At 34.9% G+C, this 24,782-nt stretch overlaps 2 protein-coding genes across 3 annotated transcripts in view; one reads left to right on the top strand and one right to left on the bottom strand.

Annotated features, from left to right (window-relative positions):
• Positions 1 to 82: 82 nt before the first annotated feature.
• On the top strand, positions 83 to 17,121 carry lrsam1 (leucine rich repeat and sterile alpha motif containing 1). 2 transcript variants are annotated; one of them, XM_056458015.1, is made up of 25 exons: positions 83 to 234; positions 404 to 581; positions 719 to 775; positions 851 to 895; positions 981 to 1,058; positions 1,145 to 1,213; positions 1,744 to 1,828; positions 2,485 to 2,606; positions 2,741 to 2,831; positions 3,125 to 3,234; positions 3,344 to 3,373; positions 3,448 to 3,570; positions 6,890 to 7,029; positions 7,157 to 7,201; positions 8,198 to 8,268; positions 9,316 to 9,415; positions 9,922 to 10,009; positions 10,235 to 10,309; positions 11,997 to 12,077; positions 12,354 to 12,449; positions 13,806 to 13,904; positions 13,986 to 14,117; positions 14,654 to 14,723; positions 14,818 to 14,984; positions 16,999 to 17,121. In XM_056458015.1, exons 2-25 carry the CDS (start codon positions 513 to 515, stop codon positions 17,119 to 17,121), a joined length of 2,166 nt encoding a protein of 721 aa, XP_056313990.1. In that variant the 5' UTR covers positions 83 to 234; positions 404 to 512. The 2 variants fall into 2 exon arrangements, with proteins under 2 accessions (XP_056313990.1, XP_056313989.1); XM_056458014.1 differs by having other exon boundaries at positions 399 to 581.
• fkbp15a (FKBP prolyl isomerase family member 15a) overlaps positions 17,116 to 24,782 on the bottom strand; it is a 28,704-nt gene continuing 21,037 nt past the window's right edge. The window contains exons 23-27 of the mRNA XM_056458016.1: positions 23,113 to 23,205; positions 22,728 to 22,793; positions 22,535 to 22,642; positions 22,281 to 22,425; positions 17,116 to 17,199 (exon numbers count right to left, since the gene is read on the bottom strand). Of these exons, the coding sequence (XP_056313991.1) occupies positions 22,288 to 22,425; positions 22,535 to 22,642; positions 22,728 to 22,793; positions 23,113 to 23,205 (405 nt within the window). The 3' untranslated portion in view covers positions 17,116 to 17,199; positions 22,281 to 22,287. The remainder of the gene's footprint in view (positions 17,200 to 22,280; positions 22,426 to 22,534; positions 22,643 to 22,727; positions 22,794 to 23,112; positions 23,206 to 24,782) is intronic.

Genomic DNA, 24,782 nt, shown 5'->3' with positions numbered 1-24,782 from the left:
GGCGGCGAAGTATCGCGAGAACTTGGCAACCTTTCACACTGCGGTGACGCATTACGCCATTCACAACATCCGATAAGTTGTTCCTGGTGTTTATGTGTACTGTCCGAGAGGGAGTGTGCTATAGGTATCACAGGACAGTAAATTGATTTAGAAACATCTCAAAGAACCTATGTTTTCATAAAATATTACAGGTATAGGTCTAACGGTTATTCACGAATATCCGTCGTTCAGCAGGTAACGTTACGTCCGTTTGTTTATAATGGTAATGTTGCGCTATTGTCAGAACTGGTCTTTACACTGATGAAACTGGGACATTTGTGTAGGGTTAGGAAAATCGAATGATTATTATTTGTCATTTTACGTGTTTGTCTTTATGTTTTTTGTCCTACTTCTATTAGTTCAGGCTGTTCTTCGGGATTGTCAACATCACAGTCAGTCAGGTTTCACACTGAACCATCCAGTGGATGTTGTGGGGTTTTAACTAGACAAATAAAATCTCGCTAAGCCTCAGGATGTTTTTGTTCAAAAAGAAGAAACCCAGTGGCGATTCCAGGAAACGTCTCGAGTACCAGCTGTGTTTGGTGAGTGTCTATTGCATTGCAACGCATCCACATTTGTTGCTGTTAGAGATTATAAGTGTGAGCAGAGCCTCTTTTTATAGCAACGTCCTGCTGTCCCACGGTGCAAATCTTATAACACATGCCTATGATTTGTGCAGGCCAAAGAAGCAGGTGCTGATGACATTCTGGACATTTCTGCCTGTGAGCTTTCAGAGGTACATTTAAGAAACCTTAGTGACAATCCTTATTTACATAGTGGGCAAATGATGAAATGATATCTGCTTCTTCAGGTTCCCTCCTGTGCCTTCTCTATGTGTAAAGTGCTTCAGAAGAAAGTGAGCCTGTTCATATTTCCTTCTCTGAACTGTTGGTGGTCAGAGCGAATACAATTTTGACAGCAGTTTTTTTCTTTAACGGCAGGTGTTAATTCTTCATACAAATGACCTGAGGTCACTAGTACCTAAAGGCTGCTGTCTTGGTGCCTTAGCAACATTAAAGGTGAGAGAAACTGACGGATGATAAAGAAAATAAATAACTGTCTCGCTATACTGTCTAGTGATAACATCTCATTGTTCATTTTAAAGGTCTTGGATCTGCATGAAAATAAGCTCACATCACTTCCAGATGACATCGGACAGCTTTCGTCCTTGCAGGTATATTTATTGTATACAATAAAGTTGTGAATCGTTGTATTTTATTTGACTGAAAAAGGCTGATTAGTCTGTACTCTTATTATATATATTGCTTTATTTTATGTAATTATATAATTATATTATAAAGTTATATAGTTTTACTTAGCAAAGATGCATTCGATTTATTAATGTGACCGAAAGCCAAAAGACTGATTAAACTAACTGTATTTCTAAAAAAAATTAATAAAAATTATAAGACATCAGTTGTTTACTGAGCACCAAATAAGCATATAAGAATGATTTCATCACACATTTTTTAAATATCAAAATAAAATTTGTAAAAAATATTTTATGAATACTATTATTCTAAATAATTTTGATCAAGTTAATGCAGCCTTGGTAAGTAGAAAGTTATTGTTTCATAAGCATTACAATATTATCAACTCTATTGTTAATACTCCACTATTATCAACTGAATTGCTGTGTGTGTTTTATAATAACTAGAGTACTTTATATTTATTGCTTTCATAAAACATTATTTATTCTCTAAGGTGCTGAATGTAGAGAAAAACCAGATCAAACAGCTGCCAGACACTATAGGAGGTCTTCTGCATCTACAGACACTTAATGTAAAAGGTTTGTTCTGTGTTTTTAAAAACATATACATTTTTGTCCAATTATTATTCATTTTTAAAATTGTTTTCATCACATCGTTTTTCTAGAATATATTTCAGGAAGTCGTTAAACAATTTTCTTGTTAACTTATTTTCTGTGCGCTTAACCTTGAGCTATTCTTGTTCAACATTTTTATCAGTGGGTTAATAAACGTTTCACGCGAGTAATTGAGGGGTTAGTACTGCTTTTAACCCTGAATTATAACCCTGCATTGTGGTACTAAACATTAAAACCAATGCAAATAGTGTTGAATTGTTATTGTTAGATGCTTAAAAAACTAACTTTTGGGGAAAAACTAAATTACTAACAGAAAATAAATCAATTAGAGTTTAATTCTTATCTTTTATGAACTGTATGCTAATTATAATAATACATCATTTGACCTGGTTTATTGTAAATGCCTTTTATGTAAACTGGTGATGTGCTGCTTTGATCCAATCAATGACACTTTTTTGGCATGACTCAGGGTTACCTGTTTTAAGTTTAAAAAGTCTTTCAGAGAATTGAAAATTTGACAGTCATATGACTTTTGTCTTAATTTACTTTAGTTCTTAGGCACAATTTTAAATAATAAAAAAAAGATTAAACAAATGACCAAAATGTTTTGACGGATACAGGGAACTGCCTTACTGTGTTACCTGTGTCTGTGGGTCGCATGAGCAGCCTGCGAACACTGGACATAAGTGAGAACAACATCAGAGAATTACCCAAAGAACTGGCCAGTGTTCGCACTCTGGAAGTGAGTATCTTATATGTCTATTTCAGTAAATCCAAACATGGTTAGTATTTGTGTAATATCCCATCAAGCTCATAAAACTTGTGTCCAATCATATCTGGGATCTCATTCTCATATCTGTATATGTCTGGTTGCAGAGCCTGATCCTGGACGCACAGGTTATGAGCTATCCACCTGCGTCAGTGTGCACAGGCGGCACAGAGGAAGTGCAGCGCTACCTCTGCTCAGGTACACATCTATTTTCACAGACTCTGAGACAAAGCAGCTGTATTTTATACATCAGTTTGCAGCAGTAGTACTTATCCAAGAATCCCAAAACAGTGGGGAGTCTTGAGTTGAAATGGCTGAGAACCATTGTATTTTAATATCAATCCCTTACAGTCTGTCTTGATTTAGACCAATAAACACTGAGTGCATGCTATGCAGATTGTGCAGATTTGTTTGCAATCCCATATGGTGGCCATTCTGTGCATTATCTGTTGTCCTATTTTATTTCACCATTTATTTTTGATGTTGTCCAGAGATGGGTTTGGAGTATTGTCCTCCATCTCAGTATCTCCTGCCTGTGCTGGAGCATGATGGAGGGAAGCAGGAGGTAGACTGTGTTGATGGTGAGGCGATAGTCTGGCAGGTCAGTCTAAATCTCAATATTGTTAAACAGTGCTGAGATTTTTTGTTTTTTGTTCTGTCAATGTCATCAATATGTGATGTTATCTTTTATTCTCTCTCTGACACTGTAGAACAAATTTATGGACTATGAGAAAAGAAAGGTATGTTTGATTAATTTTGTGTTGGATTGCCTAGTGAAGCGGTATCTACATCTCATTCTCTGCTTCTCCACTAGGAGCAGAAACAATTGGAAAAGTTGATCTTTGAGAAAGATCTTGAAGAGAAACAGAGAGAGCATGCTAAACTCTTAGTCCTCAACAGCTCTCGTAAAGAGGACGTCCTGCTGTCTGTCAAACTGGTAACCATTTTAAGTTACTTTTTTGTTGTACAACTGCATAAAATGTATGCTCAAAGTTCAATTCTCTTCAAAAGTTTTGCAGTGTTAATACTTTTATTTAGTTAGTGTGAAACTAGATTTTTTAAATACTCTGAAATGAAAATTGTGGTCTGAAACTGAAAATTCAGTATACACTTGCCCAAAGAAACGAAACAAAAATGACCTGTTCTACAACTGTTTTCATGAAATTTAATATTACAATATTATAATTATAATATATATGTTAATATAAATTAATACAACATCAATAATACATTAACCTCCAAGGGCTTGAGTGTCCACATACATGGACAGCACATTTTAGCTCTTAAGTGGCTATTTAAAATACTTACTGAATGTTTTATATATTGTTACAGACATACAGTGTGCAACTGTTTTGCAGCATTTGAAATGTCCCAAACCCTATTTTTAACTGTCCAAAATAGGGGAAAAACTGTTTTTACTCTCTGATAGTCAAAGCAAGATCCCAAAAAAAATTCTTTGTTAAATATGCATAAAAAAAAATAAGGAAAATGTATTTTATGTAAATTTGGACCACGAGTCCACATATATGGACATCCTTTTTCTCAATCCAAGTACATTGTGTCAAAAGATGATACTTATTTATTCTAATTAGCTTCTAATAAGCCCAAATAGCAAAGAGAAATAAAAAAATGTATGTAAAAAACACCTTGGGCCTTATTAGGTTATTAATCACACTTTGACAATTGTAATTACAAGTATCACAAGAAATGGGAGAGAAAATGCTTTAGAACAGACTTAAAATTCTACATTTAATTCTTTTCTGCAGAATCAAATTTCACTTGACAGTGTATTTAAAGTTGTTTATAAATCTGCAGTTCTTGCTGGAGCATCTCACACACACACACACGCACGCACACACACACACACACACACACATATTTTATTAACACGGTGGTTTTCACGTTCCTGCAGTTCCCTAATCAAACACATCTAGTTCAGGACATTGCATCTATGCAGTGACCTGAAGACCTGAAAGATCAAGACCTGAAACAGTGTATCAGACAAAGGTGACATCCGGAAAATGTGCAGATTTACTGGTTCTCTAGGAACATGATTTGACTGATTTGAAACATTGCTTTATGACTTTGCTTAAGTGCATAGGAAAAAAAAAGTTAAACAAGTTTAGACTAATGCAGAGCAGGGATGCCAGGGTTAGGACGTTTACACATAATCCCTGTGATCACAAATTCAATGTGGAAGCATTCAGATTTGTGGTGAAGAGGTAGTGCTGTGATAATGGCTAAAGCAAGAGGGATACCTTATTGCTAAAGAGGGGCAAAGTGGGATAAATGTTGGATTTTTTCTTTAGGCCATAAAACAGTAATGCCATTTTCATGGCTGCATGGTTGGTGCATGGCTTGTTGTAATGTTATACAATTCACCGGCTACTTTATTATGTACAGGTTTGGAAGGTATTTTAATAAATCTTGACATATCTTGGTTGTAGTTACAGTGCTCAGCATATATGAGTAAACCCTCCTAAAATCTCTTTTAAATTAATAATTTCTATAGGATGCTTTACAATATTATATTTGTGCATATACATTAGTTTAGTCAGTACTGAAGCCAAATCTGGAGCTAATCTAACAAAATAACTTACGATAACGGTTCAAAAATTAGTAACCCAAATTTATGTGTTAGGGAAAATGTTAAATAAAATTTTCAAAAAATAGAAAAAATCAAGAGAAACAAAAAATAAGTTTTAGTCTAAATTTTGTAGTTTGTAATTTTTTTTGCAATATTTTGCATGAATTGAAATGTATTATCTTTCTAAAGATGTTCTGTGACTAAAATATTATTTTAATAAATATATCTGTTTAATAAATCTGTTTTGTTCAAATGCACCACTATATATTACCCATATTCACTGAGAAATGGATAAAATATTCATTTTGAAAATGGGCTGTACTCATTTATACTGAGCACTGTATCTACCTTGTTTAATAATTGGTTTGTTTGTTACAATTACAATTGCTACTATTAGAGCTGCACGATTTTGGAAAAAATAGATTCTGTGATATTTTTATACAATTTATATTGCGATACTGAATCTATAATTTACCCAGATGAAATGAATAGGTCTATTCGATACATTGGGATGATTTTGTAAGGGAGTGCATCTACATAAAATATAATAAACCAATCACAAACTGTACAAATAAAATATACAGTGCTTTTTTGATTTTCTGGAAGTCAAACAATATTCAGATACACAAATTTAATAAATAAAATAACATTTATTTTATTTAACATTTTATAATTAATAAAATGTAAAATAACACTTTAAAGTCTTTATTGTGTGTATATATATATATATATATATATATATATATATATATATATATATATATATATATATATATATATATATATACAATTAATATTTTTTAATTTAGAAATGTAATTTCTTATGCCTAAATATTTTAAACTGACCGAAATGATAAAAACGCACATAAGTAATACATGTTTTGCTAACTTTATTGTCAAACGTTGCAATGATACCACAAATAATGAGTGTTTTCAAATGGGATTCCTGTTTAAAAATAATACCTGTTTGACATTACAGATCTTGCGGTCTGACTATTGCAAATGTGCATGTTGCAACATCGATGCTGAAACGATATTGTGCAGCCCAAGTTACTGTTGTATTTTTACAGCTCAGGCCTTTCTCCTATGATTTCTGATATCATCAACACATTTTCTTCTACAGAAAACTGTTTATAATTTTTGCCTCTGAGAATTCTCTATTAATCCCAGAAATTATTGTGCATGAAAATACTGGTAGAGCAGCAGTTTCTGAAATACTCAGATCAGTCCGTATGACAACAACAACTGTGCCTCATTCAGACTGACATTCAGATTCAGATGCTTTTTTTTTTCACATTTTGATGATTGTTTTGGCCATGTCTAAATGCCTAAATGTATGAGTTGTGTTTAGTTGCAGCTTTGTGTTTGGCTGATTAGATATTTCTGTTAACCAGGAGCTGAAACGTGTATTTAATAATGTTGCTGAGTGATCACTGAGATATAAAAGTGTTATTACAATGTGAAATTACTATATTTTCATAAAAAGTCTGCAGTGTCACATGATCTTTCAGAAAGCATTCGAATATGCTGATTTGGTGCTCATTTAACATTTCTTATTATAAATTGTGGAGACTATGCATAAGTTTTAAGAAGATAAATGGAGCTTTTTTCCCCTTATACATGATCGTACTTACAGAAAGACATGTCTTTATGGTTTTGTGTTTCTCAGGAACAGGAGCGGTTAGAGTTAGGTGTATCTCAACAGCAAAAGGCCCAGGAAGCAGAGAGGCTGAAAGTGCTGGATAAAGTCCGCCAGGCAGAGAGCGCCGTCATGAACCGCATCTCTGATCTTCTGCTTGATAACAAACGGTGAGGACACAGTGGGAAACCTTTCTGAAATGTCTTGCTTTTTTGTACATATCCATATCCAAATCCATTAGTATTTTGTAGATGAAGGGTAGTTATGTGTTGTGTGATTGTGTTTATCTGATTACAGCCAGGAAAAAAGCGCTGCATTTCTGCAAGCCCTGGAGAAGGACCGGTAAGTGGAAATTACACATGGGTCGAACTCTAATGGAATATGGGCTCCTGCCATCAGTGCAGCTCCTGCTAAGTGAATTTCTCTCCGTCTAATGGTGCCGTGCCACTTAAGAAGTCCAGAGTTACTGCATGAGCTGTGATGCTGCTATAGCACCCCCTGCATTTATACTTGCATTCAAGTATGTTTGGAGATGTTAGCGAGATCTACCATGTTATATTAAGTTGTGGTTTCACAAACACTTTGTTGATTCTTTATGAGAATCTGTTGTTTGTGAGATATACACTACTATTGTAAATTAGTAAAATAGAGTTAGGTTAGTGTTTAATATATTGCTTATCAAAGCTTCATTTTGTAAAAATCAAAGGATACTGTAAAAACAGTAATGTTGTTAAGTATTATTAGTCTATAGTTATGAGTTATTAGTCGTAGTTTCATAGACTATTACTATAGGAAAAATAAAGTCATTATTTAAAAGGGGTACGATGAGTTTCTATAGGCACTGTATTTTTGTATAAAGATAAATGTCACTTTTGATTTTTGTAATGAAAGTAAATAAAACTAATGATTAATAATTTATTTTTACAAATAATTAAAAATATGACTAACCCTAAACTTTTGTGTGGGGGACAGAAGGTAAATGCACAGAAAATTGTCAATCGGAAATTCAACTCCATTCAAGTTTATTTGTATAGCGCTTTTCACAATAATTATTACATTATTAAATTACAGTCAAATTTAGAAAAAGTTAAGTAAGGTGCGAGTAGGGTGGACACTACAGCGGTCAAGCTTATACATAGTTAATCTAGAGTTATACACACTATAATATACTTTTCAAAAATGTGACATCTACAGTATATATACAATATATTTTCACTGAGGTTATCTCATCATTGCAACATCATTTATGTATTGATCCAGAGTTTTTCATCTAGAGTTTATGGTTTGTTTATTTTATTATTATTAAGATACAAAGTTATGAATGTGTTCTTGTTTTAGCATACGAATGGAACACCTTACTACCATCACACAGGAAGAAGCCAACTCTCTTAGGAAAAAGGAAGTGGCGGGTGAGTTTTCGAAATTATGTTTATTGTTTAAATGGCCTTTGTTTCAGAATTATTGTTTTGTATTTTGTAAGCAAGTCCTTAGAACTATCTACACTCACTGGCCACTTTATTAGGCACACCTTACTAGTACCGAGTTGGACCCCTTTTGCCCTAAGATCTGTCTTAATCTTTCGTGGCATAGATTCAACAAGGTACTGGAAATATTCCTCAGAGATTTTGGTCCATATTGACATGATAGCATCACACTACAGATTTGTCGGCTGCACATCCATGATGCGAATCTTCCGTTTCACCACATCCCAAAGGTGCTCTATTGGATTGAGATCTGGTGACTGTGGAGGCCATTTAAGTACTGTGACCTTATTGTCATGTTCAAGAAACCAGTCTGAAATGATTCTCGCTTTATGACATGGCACGTTATCCTGCTGATAGTAGCCATCAGAAGTACACTGGGTACACTGTGGTCATAAAGAGAAGGGACGTGGTCAGCAAAAATACTCAGGTTGGCTGTGGCTTGGCACGATGCTCAATTGGTACTAAGGGGCCCACAGTGTGCCAAGAAAATATCCTACACACCATTACACCACCACCATCCCTGGATATTTTTTCTCTTTTCTGACCATTCTCTGTAAACCCTAGAGATGGTTATGCGTGAAAATCCCAGTAGATCAGCAGTTTCTGAAATACTCAGACCAGCCCGTCTGGCACCAACAACCATGCCACGTTCACAGTCACTTAAATCACCTTTCTTCCCCATTCTGATGCTCGATTTAAACTGCAGCAGATCATCTTGACCATGTCTGCATGCCTAAATCGATTGAGTTGCTGCCATGTGATTGGCTGATTAGAAACTTGCGTTAACGAGCAGTTGGACAGGTGTACCTAATAAAGTGGCCGGTGAGTATATAGAGTGTCCTAGTGTCACTATAACCTTTTCCATAATATTATATGTTCCTGTCTGCTCCCTCTATAAAGCATCTCTACAAGTATCACATAAATAACCTTTAAAAGAACCTTGGGCATTTGCAGTTTCACTTTTTTTTTCAGATGCCATGCAGAGGATGTTGTCCGAGAGCTACTCTGTAAGGTTACTGCAGGAGGCCAGAGAAGCCAAGACAAAGTTTCTGGTGTCTGAGACCTGCAAGAGGTGATTTAATTCCCACTAATACACATAGTTCTGAACTTGCTTCAGTTTGTTTTTACTCTTTTTGGTTACACCTTGTATCAATATGTGCCTTGTTGACATGATCACAAAGGGTGAGGCAGGACGGTTTATTTAGTCTCAAATGAACCCTTTGTGAGCACTTGTGATTGGATTTTGAAGACATTTTGCTGAGTGTTTTTGTGTTTGTCCCTGTTGTAGGTCTGTGGTGGATAAATAAATATATTAAAATCGGTTGTCACTGGTGCCTGTTTTAATGAGTGATTAATTGAATTATTTATTCAAATTATTCATTCAAAATGGCTGATACATTTACAAACATTGCTAATTAATTATGATTTATTCAAAAACAGATTAATAAAAGAATTAAGCATCACTACAACAATGCTTGTTGTTTATTTATTAATATCACAATGCTTAATTCACAGACAAGGAGTTGGTCTTATATCTTTTTTTCTTTTTCCTTCTCTCTTTTTTCTTCATTTGTTTAGTATGGACAATATGGATAAGAAGTTTGACCAAGTGTTGTCCATTCAGCAGCTAGACAAAAACAAAGCCATCAGTCAGATCCTTCAAGAGGTAACTATTCACTTTAATAACCTACAAGGTTCATAATCTATATTTAAAATGTGTTTGCAGTTTACTTGTCATATAGATAGACATATATTATTACATATATATATATATATATATATATATATATATATATATATATATATATATATATATATATATATATATATTACCATGCATTTTTGGACTGGTAGGTCTACAAACTAACATTGACCGGCTTTTTATGTGCAGGAGGAAATGCAGAAGGCCGCCTTTGAAGCCCTTCAGCTCCAGAAAGACAGCGTGCATGCTTATATCCGTAATCAGGTATGCTCATTAGGTTTTCATTTAGGATCTGTGATCCCACACATGCAGGTATTGATATCATACTGCAGTTTATTTTGGGGTCCAGTGTGCTTCAGATGTGTAGTCAATATTCATTTAAAAAAGTCTTAAAGGGATATTTCACCCAAAGATAATGATTCTGTCATCATTTACTTACCTTTGTGTTTTTTCCAAACCTATAGAATTGTCTTTTGTCTGATGACAGGGTTCTCCCTGTCTAAGCCAAATGTCAAATTCCCTGACTTTCACTGGCTAAAATGCTGAATTTCTATGACACACGAGCACTGAGCAGACAAAATGTAAAATATATCTTTAATTACGTGTTGTCATGTCATAAATGCTAGGACATGATGCTAAAGCACAATGCAAAGCTGTACTAGAATTTAGATTGAATTGCCTTATTTAATTTAAGGAGTTTTTTAATCGTTTCAATTAGATAATATAACATTAATACAACATTGATTAATACATTAAACAATGGTTCTTATGCACCAATTATAGTCTTTTAGTAAAAACTTAACAGTAATAAGCTTGCAACCAAATTAGCTTTACTTTCAATTTGGTCTGAAACCATAGGCTACACATTAAAAAAAGGCAAAATTGTAAAAATAAATGTAATAGAAAAAATCTAATGAGAAGTACAATTTTAAATGAATACCAAACAATTCCCTGATTTTCAGTGTCTGGAATAAACCTTTTAAAATTCCATGTTATTCCAGAAATCCCAAGACCTGTGGAAACCCTGTATTGAACACAAAATAAGAGCTTTTTAAGAGTGATTGCATCCAAACAGTTGCCTGTAGTCAATGACTTCCATTTTATTTTTTTTGGTTCTCTATTGTTTTGAGTTCAATGGCAGAAACAATGTTTGGTAAATCTTAATTTTTGGGTGAACTATCTCTTTAACTTTATCAACACTGGTATTTATTAACATATACCCAACCATTTAAAAATGGGGGGGTAATAAGCCTCATTGTCACTAAGGTTGCATTCGTTTGATCTAACATACACTCAAAACAGTAATATTTTGTAGAAACCACTATTATGTTTAGGATACTTTGATTAATAGAAAGAACAGCTTTAAAAAATAGATATGTTTATGTGTAAATGTACGATTATAAATGCTTTACTGTCACTTTTGATACATTTCATTTGTTGTTGCTGAAATTCATTATTTCTTTTAAAAACTTAAAAAACAGACATTCATAAGTTTTCAATGGTCAGGCAATACCTTTTAAAGAGATAATTCACCCCCAAAAATCTAAATTTAGTCACCCTCAACTAGTTTCAAACATTGAAGAGTTTCTTTATTCTATTGAACACAAAAGAAGATGTTTTTATAAATATTGGAAAGCAGTAACCATTCACTTCCATAGTATTAGTTTTTTCCAACTATGGAAGTCAATGGTTACCGATTTCCAACATTTTTTTTTCTTTCAACAGTAAAACAGACTTTGTTATAAGTGAAGGGTAAATGATAACAATTTTCAGTTTGGGGTGAACTATCCTTTTAATCTGCATTACTAGTCATTTTAGCCATTAAAAGCCTTTTCAGTCAGCTCATGCTTCTCACATCCCACCTCTCATTGGATTCAGAAGTCAACAGGTGGCTGTTTGCTCATGTCTCCATGGGGCCATTCACACCCCCACTGTATGCTTGTATCCATAGATTAAACTCATAGAGGCAGAGTTAATGCAGCTGACAAAGCTGGAGGTTAAGAGGAGGAATTTGGACACTGAGAACCTGCAGGTACGTAGCAGTGGTAGATGACGATGTGCTGGTGTTCTTTCATCATGCTGTGGAGTGTAGAGAAGAGGAATCATGACTGTTTGGTGTCGCTCATCACTTTTCTTGTTTGTTTATTTGTTTGAGTTTACTTTCTCTCTCAGCCATTTCATTCCATTCCTGTTTTAGCATCATGCTCACGCCACCACTATGCTTTATCACAGCATTCTGGGAGTCTGGTTTGTTTGTATTTGCTATACTAACTGTTTGTGTTTGTGTGTGTGCGTGTGCGTGTGTAAGGAGGAGCTGTCTGACCAGAGGACGGCTCTGACTGACCTGCTGCAGCAGTTACTCAAACAGAAAGACCAGAGGGAGGAGGAGCTTAGACTGGTCTTGGTTAGTGAATCTGAACCTTCTTCCTTCATTTCTCACTGGAAACTTGATCATTTAACAGAACCACTTCACAAATATTTAGCAATATTCATTTGTTATTCTGTTCCAGTTTTTTTTACTATATGTAATTCAGAATTATTAGCCCCCATTTATTGTTTTTATAACAGAGAGAAGATTTTTTTCAACACATTTCTAAATATAATAGTTTTATTAACTCATTTCTAATAACTGCCATGATGACAGTAAATAATATTTGACTAGATATTGTTCAAGACACTTCTATACAGCTTAAAGTGACATTTAAAAGCTTAACTGGGTTAATTAGGGTAACTAGGCAGGTTAGGGTAATTAGGCAAGTTATTGTATAACGATGGTTTGTTCTGTAGACTACTAAAAATAAAAATAGCTTAAAGGGGCTAATAATATTGACCTTAAAATGGCTTTTAAAAAAATGAAAAAACGCTTTTATTCTTGCTCAAATAAAACAAACAAGACTTTCTCCAGAAGAAAAAATATTATCAAACATACTATGAAAATTTCCTTGCTATGTTAAACATAATTTGGGAAATATTTAAAAAAAGAAAAAAAAAAAAAAAAAAAACAATAATTCTGACTTTAACTGTAAATATTATTTTATCATTATTGGCATGTACTATATTGTATTGCTTGCAGTTATTATCTGAAGAATACATGTTAAAAGCAGTCAAATTATATTGCTTGATAATATTTAGGAACCTTTTTTATTTCTTGACACTTGAAAATGGAATCATTTAGTCATGTTTGAGAAAAAAATAAAATTTTATTATGTTAAATTTTCATTTAAAAATTTTTACTACTTTAAATAAAATAACATGAAAGACTCCATATATTCAGACATGATTATATTCATTTTTAGACAACACAATATCAATGTTTTTACTTTAAGAGTGGAATAACCTTCATTTTCAGTCACATAATATAAAAGAAAATGTTATTCTGACCAGTTGTCATTTTCTTATGAGATGGTTTACCCAAAAATGAAAATATTTATTTACTCGTCCTCTGCTTGTTCAAAATCTGTTTGAAATTTTTTCTTCTGTTGCACACAAAAGAAGATATTCTGAAGAATGTTAGAAAAACTTTGACACTTCCATAGTATTTTTCTTTGTTCCCACTATGGATGTCAATGACTGCTTTTTCTCCTAACATTCTTTAGAATATCTTGCTTTGTATTCAACAGTATAAAGAAATTCATACACGTTTAGAACCACTTGATTATGATAATTTGGTTTGATGTTTTGGCAGAAGTTTTTTTTTTGTTTGTTGTTTTGTTATCAGACCTTTTTCAATTCTTTTGTTTGTTTTTCCTTTGCTATTCAGATGGAGATTGAGCAAAAGAGTGAATCCAACCAGCAGAACTACTGGATGATCCAGTATCAGAGACTTCTGGATGCCAAACCACTGTCTCTGCGCATGCAGGTCAGATCAGCTCAGGCCTTGAGATGCTGTGTTTAAATCTTAAAAGTACTCACACCGTACTGTCCTCTCCTTTCTCCTCAGGAAGCTGCGGTAGACAGAGATCTAGGGAATCTACTGTGCAAACTCTCAGCCCAACACTACCTGCCTATCATAGCTCACCACCGCATCACTGCTGAGGCCTTGAGGCGAATGACCGCCAAAGACCTCAGGAAGGTCCGTCAACTTTCCAGGACGTTTTAAAATCATATCTGAGTTTAATATCTGTTATAATGTACAACTGAGGTAAAAAATAATTTGAGAAATGGATTCTGAGATTTTCAAAAGGCAATTTCTATTCACTTGAATCGGTTTTGAGGTGTTTTAACAGCAGATGGCGCTGTACGCGAGTTTTTAACTCTACACAAAGAAGAGCACTTGAGCGTTGGTCATGTAAGTTGGCTTTCATGGCACGATATTAATGTGAACTTGTTCGTTTAACTATAATTCTGTGATTCCTTTAAACATCCTCTTACTTTATTAATTATTATTTTAGGTTAAAGTGCTATTTGTAAGGAACTTAAACGTAAGCAGTGTACTGCAGTTTATAAATAAAACAGCGCCATCTGCTGCTAAAACTGTGCTCAGAATTGATTCAGGAGAGAAAACTAACCAGGGATTCGTTTTTTTGAAAGTCTCAGAAACAATTTCTCAAACTACTTATTGCCACAGCTTTATTATAATCTACTTTCATAAAACCTGTATCTTTACAGTTGGGGATCAATGAGGTTGGTGTGCAGAAAGCTCTTCTCCACTGGGCCAGAGATCGAACTCTGTCTGATCGTAAGAATCATCTTGAGGACCTAATTTTTTTCATTAGGTGACATTTGTGAATTCTGCTTGGTGATTGAGAGCATTGTCATCTTTTTCTTTTTAGCTTTGCCAAAAACACTGAAAGAGCTGGAGGAAGCTGGTCCATCCGCTCCAAGTGTTCCACTGCCACATCAACTCACTCCTCCACTGACCCCCAGTGCCCCTCTCACCCCCACGACCCCAAATCCTGACCGCTTCAACTCTGAGTGTGTGGTCTGCATGGAGCTTGAGGTAAGGCCTTCAGCAACACTACAAAGCGCTGATATTATTCAAGTGAATTAGAAGAAAGAGCTGATGAGAGACAAAATCAGGCCTAAAAATTGCAATAATAATAATAATAAAAAATGACATAAATTTTTCCCATTAGTCACCCTTGAGCTAACATTTGTCTATAGTAGAAAATGAACAGCATTTATTATTAATACTGCTTACTTTACAGCAACTGTATAAAGTTCTATAGTATAGTCATGCGAGAAGGTTAGGACAGTCTTTGGAATTCCAACTTTTCCATATCAGGATATAAAAAAAGCGATCTAATATTGGCAGGTCGTAAAATGTGGAAAAATAAATCCTCAGATGAACAACAACATTTATAATTTTAACAAAAATTAGTCAAGGGCTAATCAATTGCCTGAACTGATCATCAGCAGAAGTTTTGTTGGTCTGGAGCTTGCAGGTGTGTGTTAACACCATGCCTGTCCAACAGCTAAAGCTTAGCTAAAATTGAATCATGCAACAAGACAATGATGCCACACAAAGCAGCAAATCTACAACAGAAAAAAATCAGTGTTGCAATACTTCAAAGTCCAGAGCTCATCCTGACTCAAATGCTGCGCAGAAACTTCAGGATGGTCAGAGAGACGTGGACCTACATGCATTTGAATCATAGGGTGTCTTAAGTTTGGCTTTTCTATCTTGGCTTTATTTTTGTGAAACAAATAATGACAAGGTGTGAGGTGTCATGTGATGATGTTCATCTGAGGTTTTATCTTCCTAATTTTAAGACTTTCCATTCTGATATGGAAAATCATGAAAATTTATAGGGTGTTCTTGCATATCTGTATAGAAATGTTAACGTGAGTTGACTAGACTTATCCCCTAAACCAGGGATGTCAAACTCAATTCCTGGAGGGTCGCAGCCCTGCACAGTTTAATTCCAACCCTAATTAAACACAGCTGATCAAACTAATTAAGTCTCTCAGTCTTGTTTAAAACCTACAGGTAAGTGTGTTGATGCAGGGCTGGAACTAAACTGTGCAGGGCTGCGACCCTCCAGGAATTGAGTTTGACATCCCTGCCCTAAACAAAAAAACCAAAAAACCTCACTGTGATTATATTAGCGTCAGATTTGATGTAACTCCTTTATTTAAGAAGCTTATTTAATAATGTAAATATTAACATTGAAGCATGAGCAAAAATATTTTAATTGTTCATATATAATTATTGTAAAAAGAAAAAACTTTTTAAATCTTTGGTAATATTTGTGAACTATTTTCCTGTGTATATTCCTGTGATGCAAAGCTGAACTGTAAGTCTTGAGCGTCAGTTCTCAGCAAGCATTTTTTGTTTTAAAAAGATGTCTAATAGACGTCTAAATATAGTCACCTTGGCTAAAACAAGGCTAAATTTGGGCTGTCAGTGAAAATCGAATAGCCATCTAAGAATAGGCCAAAACTAGACTAGTCGTCAAATAAACAGAAATGAATGACTACACAGATAAAGTCTGTCTAATCTGACTATTTGATTACTAGTCTAATTTTGGGCTATTCTTAGATGTCTATTAGATTTTCTCTGACAGCCCAAGTTTTGCCTTGTTTTAGCCACATTTAGATGTCTATTAGATGTTTATTAAACACAAATTTGTTTGCTGGTTTTAGTCTTGAACGTCACATGATCTTTCAGAAATCACTTTTACATACTAATTTGCGCTCAAAAAAGATGTTTACTGTTGAGAACAGATCTGCTATGAAGGATTCTGTGAAATCTATGGTAACTTTATTATTACAGATCTATTGTCAAACAGGAAGTTGTTTGAAAAATGAATAATTTTTAACTAAGTTAAAGCCATATAGAATACAGACATGCAACACAAAACATAAAAAAAAACTACTATTAAGTTTTTAAAATAGTAATAATAATACTAGTTTATTATTATAAATACTAATTTATTATTAGAGCTTGTAATGAAAAGAGTTTATTTTTTCAGAGGCATTTAAAGGAGATTCTCTTGTTGTGCTTTGTGTAGTCTCAGGTGATCTTCCTGCCGTGTGGCCATGTATGCTGTTGTCAGACCTGTAGTGATGCCCTGCAGTCGTGCCCTCTGTGCCGTGGCTCTATATCTCAGCGTGTTCGTCTTTACCACGGCTGAAGTCGGTGAGCACCCACCAAATCCTCCAGTGCTCCCAATCATACCTCATGTGCCGGTGTTAATCCTTGTCCCCATTCACTGCATGAAACACATAGTCTGTGAACGTTCAAGCACTTTAGAAGAAAATGGATTTTCTCTTCCGCTCCTGCTAGAATTAGCCAATCAGAAAGCATCTATAACAGACATGTCACATTCCAATAAACTAACAGCAAGTAGGTATTTATAAACAACTTATCCAACTCAAACCTAATAGTGGATGATATACTAACATACGAGCTTTGTTATCGCCCTTATTGTACATCCTCCAAGCACTTGTGCCTTTTTCGGTATTTAATATTAGACTCTTTAAACTATAAATGTATCTGCATGTCGTCCATTATGAAGCTCAGTCTTGACCTCCATTATTCTAGCATCATTATAGTTCAACAGGGCCACATTTTCCAGCATTAGGAGCTGTTTAACCCAATGATGAAAAGTTGTAATTGTTTTAAAATAGAGATGTTACTGTACTGTTATAACAATAATTATAGAGAGGAACAATTATTATTAGAACAATTTTCTCCAGCTGATAATCTACCAAAGCATTGAAAAATACACAATGTAAATAGCATTTAAAAGGTATTTAAAGGGACAGGACAAATTTGCTTGTCTTTCTACTTATCGTTCTTGGTATAATCTGGCATTTAACCTGGAGTTCAGAATATTTTAATGCTTCAACCCTTGTGTTTAGTATAAAATTAAATCAAAATACTGTAAGATTTACAGAATAGGGCCTTATAAAGACATATATATTGAAATGTTTTAAACTGAATTGACAGAATGGGAAATAATAGGCTGACTATTATATCTTTCTGAATGCACTGTACATTATGGAAACTTGACAGTTTTTCCCCCTCAATTTAGCCTTGTTATGCAAATAAATATTGCAGTATAAGTTGTAAACTCAGTGTTCTGAGGAAAAATGTTAGAATTTAGAGATGAATAGATTTGTGAGGTAAAATGTATCTTAGTTGTGTACCCGGACTCCTAAAAAAAGGTCAGATGTTATTATTCTGTGTAATGTCATCAAAAGTATCGAATTTGATACCAATCGGTACTGAAATGATAAAAACGGCAATCACTCATCAAACTGTTGATGAGCACGTTCTTAAACGCTGCTGATTGGCCATTGTGTTCACATGCTCAAGAGAAATGCTTTAGTGCAGGGGTGCCCAAACTCGCTCCTGGAGGGCAGGTGTCCTGCATATTTTAGTTCCAAGCCCAATTAAACACATCTGAACCAGCTAATCAAGCTCTTTCGAGTACTTTGAAGAAAGTTAGAGCTAAACTATGTAGGACACTAGCCCTCCAGGACCGAGTTTGGACACCCCTGCTCTAGTGTGTGTATCTGTGGCTGCGTCCTAACTCATCTACTACTAAGTAGGTACTAGATTTGAATTAACTACTCAACCATTAGAAAAGTACATTCTATATAGTATGAATGTGAGTAGTATGAATGGAACTCGGTTGTTCTACATCCGCCATTTTGTCATGATCACGTGATCAATTGCAACGCTTAACTCCCATTCATGAATTCTCTCACGAAGCATTATGGGACAACGTAGCATCCATCGGATGTGCACTTCAGAATCTTTCCAGAAGTAGTAGGTCATCTGGGTACTTCTTGCTTACTGCTTTTAGAATTCTATGTATTTGGACATGCTACTTGGCTAGCATACTGTTTTTAGCGTACTATATAGTATGGAAGTATGCAATTTCAGGCACAGCAGTGAAGAGTGGTAAATCGATGACCTTCACGACCATTCATTCATTCATTTTCTTTTAAGCTTCGACCCCTTTATTAATCTGGGGTCGCCACAGCGGAATGAACCGCCAACTTATCCAGCATATGTTTTACGCAGCGGATGCCTTTTCAGCTGCAACCCATCACTGGGAAACATCCACACACACTCATTCACACACATACACATACTACGGTCAATATTAGCGCACCCAAATTACCCATACCACATGTCTCTGGACTGTAGGGGAAACTGGAGCAACCAGAGGAAACCCACGCGAACACAGGGAGAACATGCAAACTCCACACAGAAATGCTTCGAGGACTCGAACCAGTGATCTTCTTGCTGTGAGGCGATCGTGCTACCCACTGCGCCACCGCATCGCCTTTACAGCCAATCACAGTTAAATCTGTTGAGCATGTGAATACGATGGCCAATAAGCAGTGTTCAAATGGACGTTTTTACAATTAAAGTAGCGATTGGTACCGAACTCGAAACTTTTGAAAACCCTAATCATGTGGCTTTATTAATACAACAAAAACATTCAACATAACAAAAATGCTGCCGGTTCAAAATCACACACGTCTATCTATGAAGCAGTCTTCATTCAAGTGCTCTTATATGCAAATCTGCTTAGTAAACAATAGATTAATCTTCTGTAAATAAATGTGACATTGTTAATTTCATATTGATTCATATTACAGGAAATGGTCTTAAAGTGTTATCCAGCATGATCAATTATATTACACATTTTTAATCAATGTGTGTTTGTGTGATACAGTTATGTTGTATAAACTGAACTGGACAAATAGCCTACATCTTTTACTTGCTGTGCAACTCAGCATTTAAGAAAAAATATGATATAAAACTATAATATTTAGTAGAATGTGCAATGAGTACATGATAATGTACCCAAAACAACTCTGTTCAACTGTAGTGGTGATAGTAGTGATAGGAGTTCTGTAGTATAAACTACCCTCTGATGGCAGCTTGTTATTAGTACTCACTTCAGTTCTCCTGCTTTTAGTTTATTTTCTATGGACTGACAAAATGTATGGTCATTTCGTACAAATGCACCTTATCTGTGATGGCCAAACGGAACGGAATCTCAATGTTACATTCATTTACCATAAAAGCACTGCAATTACAGGTGTTTCATTGTTGTTTTAGGATTCATAATATGACATTTTATTGTTTAGCTTTTATATCTGTACACAAGCAACGAATCCACTGAAATGCTGCCTGTTTGTTTTAAAGGGTGTGAGTTTCTTGCTTGTCGGAACTTCTGAAAAATAAAACTTCAAAAAAGACCATGCTTTTTAGTGTCCTCATATTTAAGTGGTCCAATAGTTTGTTGTTTTTATACTACACATGTCTGTATACATTCATCTCTATAAAAATAGCATCATAGGTAACATACTGTAATTTTGAGCAGTTATAACTAGGGATGTAACAATTCACCGTGAGCCAGTTGAAAATCGATTCAAACCGGTAGAAATGTTGAGCAAATCGCGATACATTTATTGAACAGAGGGGGCGCTGTGGTTACAGGCGCAAACTCGCTTTACCTGCACATCAGCGGTGAGCAAGATGTGGGGCGCAGAGTAAAATGACAGCGGTGAGGTGCGCCAGACAAACACAAACTGTGTGCAAATGATGCAAAAATACGTTTACTTGCACTAACAGAACAACGAATACAATGCGCAAAAACCCTCAGCACAGTGAAAAACTATTAATCAGCTAAACCACACGGACCGGATGATTTGCAGCTCCGCTTGCTCCGACAAGTGCTGTGGAGATCACACGGTGCATCAGTGTTTTCATAGCAAAAGTGTGAAGATGTTTTCCAGACAAAGAGAAAGTTGTTCTGTTACAGAAGCAGGTATTAGATTATTTTTACTCTTTCCTTTTTAGATTAGTTTATGCATATTTTAATCATTTGCCTATTATTGAATATTTACAAATGTTCAAGATTATCTCTTCTTAAGTGTCTCTATCCTACTATATAATTAGTAATTTTATAATCAGTATTGTATGCCAGTGGCCAGTCCCCTGGAGCAGAGGGCCTCTGGACCACCTCTGTACACACTGCTCTCTGGTTTAGGAAAGGCTTTCCTCTCCACACCAGCCATCTCAGGTCCCAGTGAAAGCGTTTTTCATCAGCAGGGGACATTGTAAATGTGCAAAAACATCAGCTTATGCCAGAAAACATAAATATTCTTATAATTAAAAAAAAAAAAAAAAGTAAAATCACAGCACAGTCACAGTTTTAGTTGGTTCATATTAAAGAGTCTCGTTTAGTTTGTATTATTTTTATTATTTTTTTAAATTTGTTTTTAAAATAGCAGTTTGGTTATGGCAGAAAATGTATTATTTTGCAAAAAATGTTCAGCATTTAAGAAAAAATGAAAGGGCTCTTCACCTTTAAATTTGTGTCAAATAATTTAGTTAAATCGTCACTAAATCGTAACTTGAGATTAGTATCATGAATCATATCGAATCGTCAGTTAGGTGAATCGGTACATCCCTAGTCATAACAGAATATTTAATGTTATTATAAAGAGGTTTTCCACCAAATATTGATTTATAACTCTTCTGAAGTTAAAACATTGGTATTGTGTTGTCGAACAATAATTGGTCACACTTTACAAAAGGATTTCATTATAGTTATGATAATAGTATGATAATAGTAGTTAGTTTATTTACTAACATGAGCTAATAAATGAACCATAGTTGCACAGCATTTATTAATCATAGTTCAGCATTTACTAATGCATTAATAAAATACAAATTCATGCTTGTTAACATTAGCTAATGCACTGTGAGTTAACATGAACAGTAAATAACTTTATTTCTATTAACAATTGTGAACAAGTACTGTAATAAATGTATTGTTCATTATTTGTTTATGTTAGTAAATACATTAACTAATATTAACTAATATAACCGTGGCGTTAAGTGTGACCCAATAATTATGAAAATGTCTGTAAATGTGGCATATTTTTATTGTTTTATGCCAAAAGATGCTATAAATGAGGGAATTTTAGTAGTTTGAAGAATAAAAGATTTACATTTTACTCAAACAAATGACTATAAATTCAGGGAAATTCTGTTTGTTTATTTTTTTTTAAGCTTAAATGTTAAATTAAAGGATATTCTGTTAGAAAATTAGTAAAGTTGATGGTTGGCATGCCCATGTGAACATTCCATTTATAGTTCATTCACAACCTCTTCAGTTTTACACAGTCAAAAAACTGAAAAACCTGCCTATTTGTTGCAGCAGGAAAGGCTCCGATCTAGACCTAGTTTCTGATCCTAAACTGTGATCCGAGTTTATGGACATTGTGATCTAGAGATTTGTCCAGTTTACATAAATACCTTCTCTTTAATGCTCTCCTTTCTCCTCTAATTCATTGTTATCCTTTAGCATCAACAGCTCTTCGGTAGATCCATATGCTTCCTTTGCTTTATCTTCATCTGATTCAAACTCCCAAGACTCTGAGAGGAGTTTCATGGAGACGCTCTGCAGACGGAAAAAAATATATAAGCAAGATCAAAAACAATGAGCGTCATAAACCATGGTCATCAGGCTAGTTTCTAGTGTGTTTTGAAGCCTGTAGGTTGAACAGTACCTTGATGGTGTTTTGGAGAATCTGAAGCACTGAATGTCCTCTGTAAGACTCCTGCAGATCAAACTCTGTCCTGAGACACTGAAACACTTCTTTCATCACTCGCTTTACCTGCACAATATAAAATACACCGGTTCAGTTTTTAGGTTTAGACCTTCCCGAAGCAGAATTCCAGCTCTTAGTCTTAACCGCTCACCTGAACAGCCAACTGAGCATCAAACTGCTTGTTCTTACTTGACGGTGTTGCTGTTAGATCCTCATACTAAAATGGATAAAATGAAGGTCAGTTGTAGATTGTAGAAAGAGATACTCCATCTGAAACTGAAAATGGGTATTACTTTCTATCATGCCATCACGCATTTACAGTGTATGACTTCTTTTCAGATTAGATAAAAACAATGTTTCCCTCATCACATTCATATCATTTTTGTGTAGGGGATGTTTGAAGTTGATGGTAAAAGAAAATGAACACAATGGCAATCTACATCCTCCAAACTCATAAAACAGTTTGAAAAACTATGTTCAGCTATAGCAACATATAATGAATTCATTTTAAGAGGTCTTGCTTAACATAAACGTGCCTGTTCTTGCAGCTCAGTAATGGCTCCTTCCAGCTTCTTCTGCTCTGCCAGTTCAGCATCACATTTCTTTTGAGAGCTCAACTCAAACTCTGCCTGCAAATGAATTCACGTATCATAGGAAAAATGTGCTTTAAAGCATCTTTACACAGCTAAGGTGACACAGAAACCAAACCTGAACAGGCATACATTTTCCAAAAATGTGTATTTATTTACATACACCATTTAATGAGGCATAGCATTTTTAAACTGAATTCTGAGCAGACACAGACCCATTTTCGGGTCACCTTAAATTGGCTGTCTAAACATGACTTTAGAGCTATACATAGATTTAACAGGGTATATACAGGAATCCTAAAGATAATTTCACTTTTTAAAGACCTTCTCTGAACACTTTTAAGACCTCGTCGCCACTTCAAGTTCTAATCAGTATCAAACCTTTAACTTAATAAACAGTTGCTAATAAACGGTTGCAGTTAAATAAATGAATGGAGGACAACTATGCAACAGAACTTAGATAAGCTCGGAAGAAACAAACCTTGAAAGAATAAATTACGTGGTTGTTTTTAGTGACCGGTTTCAGCCACTGTTTAAACTCCTCTATCTCCAACCAGGAGTATGCAAACTTGCATTATCCCATTTTGCCGTCTGTTTTGCTCTACAGCAGGGCTATTCAATTAGCTTGTCATGGGGGCCAGTTCATGAAAAGCATCCGAAATCAGGGGCCGTAGAGATATATGACTTGCAATATGAGTGATGACACAACAGCATATAAGAGCCCATATGTTGTATTTTTGCTCCTTAAGACACCCACGTTGTATTTTTCTACATTAAAATGTTAATATATTGTATTTTGAAACTACATAATATCAGTGCATTGTACAATAGGCTTTTTTACAAACATATTCAAATGTATTTCAAAGCACAACAAAAGCAGTGCATTGCTTGCTTCTACATTCAGACACATTCGTATGTTCTGTTTTGAACTGCATAACAATTATGGATGCAACAATTATAGATTTTGGTTGTACAATTATATAGTCTAAAGAATAATAATGGTTTCACGGTTATCACGTCTAATGTAAATTTAAGCTTTATATTAGCTAAGTATTTAAATGAACTGTTGTTATCATCTGCGTTCATACATACAAAATAATTTTAATAATTTGTAATAATTCGTCTAACATATCTTTTATTTACATTGCACTGAAAGCCACGCTCAACTCTCACCACTACAGCATGGGATGTTATCTACTCAGTGCGTCTGGAAGGCATGAGCACATGGCTCCGCTTGTGCACGCATATTGGCATATATTCCAATATTGGAAATAACGAACTTGCTCACGGAAAAGACACGATATGTGATATAAACTCCGAACTTTAAACAAGCGCACAGGTGGCATAACTTTGTTTAGTTGCAGCAGTTTCGTTCCGTGCAACAGAAAGGCGGTGCGCCACTCGTTTAATGTCAGATGACTCACGCTCTGCGCAGCCTTCAACTGCAGCTCGTGCTGTATTGAACAAACGCACGTCACTTCATAACTATAGTGGCCGTTTTTCGACTAAACTAAATTTATTTTTGATGTCTTGGTCATACTATCTGGTGGGCTGGAACAAATTGCCTCGCAGATCGCCAATTGAGTAGCCCTGCTCTATGGTTTCGCTACATGTGG

This window comes from Danio aesculapii, chromosome 5, assembly GCF_903798145.1.
Source record: "Danio aesculapii chromosome 5, fDanAes4.1, whole genome shotgun sequence".
Lineage (NCBI taxonomy): Eukaryota > Metazoa > Chordata > Actinopteri > Cypriniformes > Danionidae > Danio > Danio aesculapii.
The sequence above is the reverse complement of the archived record's forward strand: the minus strand, read 5'-3'. Positions and strand labels throughout refer to the sequence as shown.